Source organism: Oncorhynchus nerka, unplaced genomic scaffold (genome assembly GCF_034236695.1).
Source record: "Oncorhynchus nerka isolate Pitt River unplaced genomic scaffold, Oner_Uvic_2.0 unplaced_scaffold_896, whole genome shotgun sequence".
NCBI lineage: Eukaryota > Metazoa > Chordata > Actinopteri > Salmoniformes > Salmonidae > Oncorhynchus > Oncorhynchus nerka.
Window position 1 is genome coordinate 122239 of NW_027040402.1, and position 7500 is coordinate 129738.

The 7500-nt window shown below is 45.5% G+C and overlaps 1 protein-coding gene and 1 long non-coding RNA gene across 4 annotated transcripts in view; both read left to right on the forward strand.

The window, feature by feature from the left end:
* Positions 1-6213, forward strand: part of LOC135570925 (serine/threonine-protein kinase haspin-like) — a 7406-nt gene extending 1193 nt beyond the window's left edge. Inside the window, exons 3-4 of one of the 3 annotated variants that reach the window (XR_010463607.1) lie at positions 3807-4103; positions 4189-6213. Coding sequence is in view for 1 of the 3 variants with exons in the window: in XM_065016742.1 (XP_064872814.1) it covers positions 3807-3910 (104 nt within the window). In the remaining 2 variants the exon portion in view is untranslated. Of the gene's footprint in view, positions 1-3806 lie in introns of all 3 variants that reach the window. The other 2 variants (XR_010463606.1, XM_065016742.1) reach the window with 2 other exon arrangements.
* Positions 6214-6731: 518 nt separating this feature from the next.
* The window catches only part of LOC135570930 (uncharacterized), a 1405-nt gene continuing 636 nt past the window's right edge, over positions 6732-7500 (forward strand). The window contains exon 1 of the long non-coding RNA XR_010463608.1: positions 6732-6795. This is a non-coding gene — a long non-coding RNA (uncharacterized LOC135570930). The remainder of the gene's footprint in view (positions 6796-7500) is intronic.

Sequence of the window (7500 nt, forward strand, 5' to 3'; positions counted from 1 at the left end):
CTGTCTGTCTCTCTCTCTCTTAACCCAGGGGGTGTCAAACATCCAGCCAGGTGAGAGAGAGAACCCTGTACACCTGTCTGTCTCTCTCTTAACCCAGGGGGTGTCCAACATCCAGCCAGGTGAGAGAGAGAGACACCTGTACACCTGTCTGTCTCCCTCTTAACCCAGGGGGTGTCCAACATCTAGCCAGGTGAGAGAGAGACACCTGTACACCTGTCTGTCTCCCTCTTAACCCAGGGGATGTCCAACATCCGGCCAACGGGTAGTTTCAGTAAAAGTAGAGTTTTCTTTTCGTCTATTTATTTTCTCAATGTAATTTTAAAATGACTAAAACCCAAACAAACTGTTTTATAAATGATACATGTTTACAGTTTCTAACATTTGCTAGTTTCAATAAATTGGCTAAATGGTCAACGGAGTCTTCATCAGATCAAGATTCATATTGTATTCAGATATATTGTATTCAGATATATTATATATATCTATACAGGCTGGGAGCTGGCTAGCTCTATCTGACCCCCTTCAGTCTGGGAGCTGGCTAGCTCTATCTGATCCCCTTCGGGCTGGGAGCTGGCTAGCTCTATCTGATCCCCTTCGGGCTGGGAGCTGGCTAGCTCTATCTGATCCCCTTCAGATTGGGAGCTGGCTAGCTCTATCCGATCCCCTTCAGTCTGGGAGCTGGCTAGCTCTATCTTGACCCCCTTCAGTCTGGGAGCTGGCTAGCTCTATCTTACCCCCTTCAGTCTGGGAGCTGGCTAGCTCTATCTGATCCCCTTCGGTCTGGGAGCTGGCTAGCTCTATCCAATCCCCTTCGGTCTGGGAGCTGGCTAGCTCTATCCGATCCCCTTCGGTCTGGGAGCTGATTAGAATCTCTGATGAAATTGATTAGAATCTGATGAAATAGTGCTTAGAACTCCTTCGGTCTGAAAGTGTTAGAATCCCCTTCAGATGAGCTGGCTGCTTATCCGAATCCTTGGGCTGGAAGCTGATTAGCTCATCTGATGAAATTGGTCTGGGAGCTGATGAAAGTGATAGAATCCTGAGAATCCCCTGATCGGTCTGGGAGCTGATTAGAATCCATCCTTCGGTCTGGGAGCTGGCTAGTTCTATCTGATCCCCTTCAGTCTGGGAGCTGGCTAGCTCTATCTGATCCCCTTCAGTCTGGGAGCTGGCTAGTTCTATCTGATCCCCTTCAGTCTGGGAGCTGAGAATCATCTGATCCCCCCTTCAGTCTGGGAGCTTAGCTCTATCCGATCCCCTTAGGCAGGGGAGCTGAAAGCTTTGATTAGAGACCCTACCCCTTTTCATTTATTACTTTACTTTGGGTTAATCTACAAACAATACCCCAGGGTGACATCACAATACCCCAGGGTGACATCATGATGAACCCCAGGGTGACATCACAAACCCCAGGGTGACATGACAATACCCAGATGACAATCCCCAGGGTGACATGAAAGGGTGACATTAGAATACCCCAGAGTGATGAAATACCCCAGAGTTAGAATACCCCATGATGAACGTCGCAATACCCCAGGGTGAACGTCGATTAGAATACCCCCAGGGTGAAAGTGATTAGAATACATGATGAAAGTCGACACCAATACCCCTGAGAAAGTGATTAGAATCATGATGAAATACCCCAGTAATGGACAGGTGAGGCGATTGAACAGTCGATTAGAATCAGGGATGAAAGTGATTAGAATCATGATGAAAGTGATTAGAATCATGATGAAAGTGATTAGAATCGATGCAATGAAAGTGATTAGAACCTGAGAACAATACCCCAGGGTGATCACAAAGGGTGACCTCACAATAAAGGATTGACGTCACTGATGAAATTGATTAGAATACCCCAGGGTGATGAAAATACCCCAGGGTGAGAATCATGATGACCCCTGAGAAAGTGACATTAAATCCAGGGTGACAAAAGTGTTAATCCTGATGAAATGTGATTATGAATCATGAGAAAGTATTCCACCCTGAAACCATATGATTGTATGAAATTGATTAGAATCGTGATGAAATTGATTAGAATCATGATGAAAGTGATTAGAATCATGAAAGTGATTAGAATCCTGATGAAATTGATTAGAATCGTGATGAAATTGATTAGAATCATGATGAAAGTGATTAGAATCCTGATGAAAGTGATTAGAATCCTGATGAAAGTGATTAGAATCATGAAAGTGATTAGAATCATGATGAAAGTGATTAGAATCATGATGAAAGTGATTAGAATCCTGATGAAAGTGATGAGAATCCTGATGAAAGTGATTAGAATCCTGATGAAAGTGATTAGAATCCTGATGAAAGTGATTAGAATCCTGATGAAAGTGATTAGAATCCTGATGAAAGTGATGAGAATCCTGATGAAAGTGATTAGAATCCTGATGAAAGTGATTAGAATCATGAAAGTGATGAGAATCCTGATGAAAGTGATTAGAATCCTGATGAAAGTGATTAGAATCCTGATGAAAGTGATTAGAATCCTGATGAAAGTGATTAGAATCCTGATGAAAGTGATGAGAATCCTGATGAAAGTGATTAGAATCACGATGAAATTGATTAAAATCATGATGAAATTGATTAGAATCATGATGAAAGTGATTAGAATCCTGATGAAAGTGATTAGAATCACGATGAAATTGATTAGAATCATGATGAAATTGATTAGAATCCTGATGAAAGTGATTAGAATCATGATGAAAGTGATTAGAATCCTGATGAAAGTGATTAGAATCCTGATGAAAGTGATGAGAATCATGATGAAAGTGATTAGAATCATGATGAAAGTGATTAGAATCCTGATGAAAGTGATTAGAATCATGATGAAAGTGATTAGAATCATGAAAGTGATTAGAATCATGATGAAAGTGATTAGAATCCTGATGAAAGTGATTAGAATCCTGATGAAAGTGATTAGAATCCTGATGAAATTGATTAGAATTAGAATCCTGATGAAATTGATTAGAATCCTGATGAAAGTGATTAGAATCCTGATGAAAGTGATTAGAATCATGATGAAAGTGATTAGAATCCTGATGAAAGTGATTAGAATCCTGATGAAAGTGATTAGAATCATGATGAAAGTGATTAGAATCATGATGAAAGTGATTAGAATCCTGATGAAAGTGATTAGAATCATGAAAGTGATTAGAATCATGATGAAAGTGATTAGAATCCTGATGAAATTGATTAGAATCCTGATGAAAGTGATTAGAATCCTGATGAAAGTGATGAGAATCCTGATGAAAGTGATTAGAATCCTGATGAAAGTGATTAGAATCCTGATGAAAGTGATTAGAATCATGATGAAAGTGATTAGAATCATGATGAAAGTGATTAGAATCCTGATGAAAGTGATTAGAATCCTGATGAAAGTGATTAGAATCCTGATGAAAGTGATTAGAATCATGAGATTATTCTAATGATGTGTGTGTGGTTTTAGTCAGTAGAATTATACATCTGTGAGTGTAGTTTTTGGTCAGAGTGTATAACTATATATCTGTATTATAGTATCTTAAAACAGTCTGATTCAGGTGACCGAACCTTGGCTGGGGGCCACTGAGAGTACGTCCCAGGGTCTCCCTGTCTTGAGGGAGGAGAGATTCTCACAGACTCCCTAATCTTTGTGGGCTGGGTAGCAGGACAGTGTGTGCGTAGGATACCTACTGTTTGTGTGTGAATGTAAGGAGTAAGGAGCCAGGTATGGAGAAAAATGAATGGTTTTGTACAACAGACCAGCGTTCTCCTGAATAAACCTCATTGACTAATTTTAGCCTCCGTCTGTTTAATTCTCTCAGATTTCTTCAATGACGAGCAGCTGTTTCTGATCCTGGAGTTTGAGTTTGGAGGCAGAGACCTGGAGAACAGTAATGGACAGGTGAGGAGACTTGGAGAACAGTAATGGACAGGTGAGGAGACCTGGAGAACAGTAATGGACAGGTGAGGAGACCTGGAGAACAGTAATGGACAGGTGAGGAGACCTGGAGAACAGTAATGGACAGGTGAGGAGACTTTCAGAACAGTAATGGACAGGTGAGGACACCTGGAGAACAGTAATGGACAGGTGAGGACACCTGGAGAACAGTAATGAACAGGTGAGGAGACTTTGAGAACAGTAATGGACAGGTGAGGAGACTTGGAGAACAGTAATGGACATGTGAGGAGAACAGTAATGGACAGGTGAGGACACCTGGAGAACAGTAATGGACAGGTGAGGAGACCTGGAGAACAGTAATGGACAGGTGAGGAGACCTGGAGAACAGTCATGGACAGGTGAGGACACCTGGAGAACAGTAATGGACAGGTGAGGAGACTTGGAGAACAGTAATGGACAGGTGAGGAGACCTGGAGAACAGTAATGGACAGGTGAGGAGACCTGGAGAACAGTAATGGACAGGTGAGGAGACCTGGAGAACAGTAATGGACAGGTGAGGAGACCTGGAGAACAGTCATGGACAGGTGAGGACACCTGGAGAACAGTCATGGACAGGTGAGGAGACCTGGAGAACAGTAATGGACAGGTGAGGAGACTTGGAGAACAGTAATGGACAGGTGAGGAGACCTGGAGAACAGTAATGGACAGGTGAGGAGACCTGGAGAACAGTAATGGACAGGTGAGGAGACCTGGAGAACAGTAATGGACAGGTGAGGACACCTGGAGAACAGTAATGGACAGGTGAGGAGAACAGTAATGGACAGGTGGGGAGACCTGGAGAACAGTAATGGACAGGTGAGGAGACCTGGAGAACAGTAATGGACAGGTGAGGAGAACAGTAATGGACAGGTGGGGAGACCTGGAGAACAGTAATGGACAGGTGAGGAGACCTGGAGAACAGTAATGGACAGGTGAGGAGACTTGGAGAACAGTAATGGACATGTGAGGAGAACAGTAATGGACAGGTGAGGACACCTGGAGAACAGTAATGGACAGGTGAGGAGACCTGGAGAACAGTAATGGACAGGTGAGGAGACCTGGAGAACAGTAATGGACAGGTGAGGAGACCTGGAGAACAGTAATGGACAGGTGAGGAGACCTGGAGAACAGTAATGGACAGGTGAGGAGACCTGGAGAACAGTCATGGACAGGTGAGGACACCTGGAGAACAGTAATGGACAGGTGAGGAGACCTGGAGAACAGTAATGGACAGGTGAGGAGACTTGGAGAACAGTAATGGACAGGTGAGGAGACTTGGAGAACAGTAATGGACAGGTGAGGAGATCTGGAGAACAGTAATGGACAGGTGAGGAGACCTGGAGAACAGTAATGGACAGGTGAGGAGACTTGGAGAACAGTAATGGACATGTGAGTAGAACAGTAATGGACAGGTGAGGACACCTGGAGAACAGTAATGGACAGGTGGGGAGACCTGGAGAACAGTAATGGACATGTGAGTAGAACAGTAATGGACAGGTGAGGAGACCTGGAGAACAGGTGAGGACACCTGGAGAACAGTAACGGACAGGTGAGGAGAACAGTAATGGACAGGTGGGGAGACCTGGAGAACAGTAATGGACAGGTGAGGAGACCTGGAGAACAGTAAAGGACAGGTGAGGAGACCTGGAGAACAGTAATGGACAGGTGAGGAGACCTGGAGAACAGTAATGGACAGGTGAGGAGACTTGGAGAACAGTAATGGACAGGTGAGGGCACCTGGAGAACAGTAATGGACAGGTGAGGACACCTGGAGAACAGTAATGGACAGGTGAGGAGAACAGTAATGGACAGGTGAGGAGACCTGGAGAACAGTAATGGACAGGTGAGGACACCTGGAGAACAGTAATGGACAGGTGAGGAGACCTGGAGAACAGTAATGGACAGGTGAGGACACCTGGAGAACAGTAATGGACAGGTGAGGAGAACAGTAATGGACAGGTGAGGAGACCTGGAGAACAGGTGAGGACACCTGGAGAACAGTAATGGACAGGTGAGGACACCTGGTTCTGTTTGGTTCTCTACAGTATATCTGATTGGGTGTTTGGTTCTCTACAGTATATCTGATTGGGTGTTTGGTTCTCTACAGTATATCTGATTGGGTGTTTGGTTCTCTACAGTATATCTGATTGGGTGTTTGGTTCTCTACAGTATATCTGATTGGGTGTTTGGTTCTCTACAGTATATCTGATTGGGTGTTTGGTTCTCTACAGTATATCTGATTGGGAGTTTGGTCTTGTGATATGTTTATGAACATACCGAAACTCCCCTCCCTTCCTCTTCTGAGGAGACCCCCCCTCTGGACCCTCCTCATCTCCTCTCCCTGTCCTGTCCACTCTCTCCTTTCTCTTCTCCCTCCCTCTCCTCCCCCTCCTCTCTCCTCTCTCCTCCTCCTCTCTCCTCCCTCTCCCCTCCATCTCTCCTCCTCTCCCCTCCTCCATCTCTCCTCCTCCTCTCCCTCCCCTCTCTCTCTCTCCTCCCCCTCCTCTCCTCCTCTCTCCTCCCCTCTCTCCCCTCCCTCTCCCCTCCCCTCCTCCATCTCTCCTCCTCCTCTCCCTCCCCTCTCTCTCCCTCTCCTCTCCCCCCCTCCCTCTCTCCTCCCATCCTCCTCTCTCTCTCTCTGGACTCCTCCTCCAGTAATCCCCCTCTCTCTCCCTCTCCTCTCTCCCCCTCCCTCTCTCCTCCCATCCTCCTCTCTCTCTCTAATGGACTCTCTCCTCCTCTCCTCTCTCCTCTCCTCTCCCCTCTCTGAGGAGACCTCTCCAGCTGGTGAGGTGATGGTGGCTAAGAGGTATCCTCCATCAGGTGACTGCTGCTCTGGCTGTGGCTGAACAGGAGCTCTGCTTTGAACACAGGTCTGTGGACTGTCTAACCTGTCTGTCTAACCTGGTCTGTCTGTCTGTCTAACAGTCTGTCTGGAGAGGAGAACCTGTCTGTCTGTCTGTCTAACCTGTCTGTCTGTCTAACCTGTCTGTCTAACCTGTCTGTCTGTCTAACCTGTCTGTCTAACCTGTCTGTCTGTCTAACCTGTCTGTCTGTCTGTCTAACCTGTCTGTCTAACCTGTCTGTCTAACCTGTCTGTCTGTCTGTCTAACCTGTCTGTCTGTCTAACCTGTCTGTCTAACCTGTCTGTCTGATAGGTAACCTGTCAGTAATCTGTCTGTCTGTCTGTCTAACCTGTCTGTTTGTCTGTCTAACCTGTCTGTCTGTCTGTCTAACATGTCTGTCTGTCTGTCTGTCTAACCTGTCTGTCTGTCTGTCTAACCTGTCTGTCTAACCTGTCTGTCTGTCTAACCTACCTGTCTGTCTGTCTAACCTGTCTGTCTGTCTAACCTGTCTGTCTGTCTGTCTGTCTGTCTAACCTGTCTGTCTGTCGTCTGGAGAAGTAATGTCTGTCTGTCTCTAACCTGTCTGTCTGTCTAAGGACACCTGGAGAACATGTCTGTCTGTCTAACCTGTCTGTCAGGTAACACCTAACTGTGTGTCTGTCTGTCTGTCTAACCTGTCTGTCTGGTAGGACACCTAACTGTGTGTGTTAGTAACCTGTTGTCTGTCCTCAG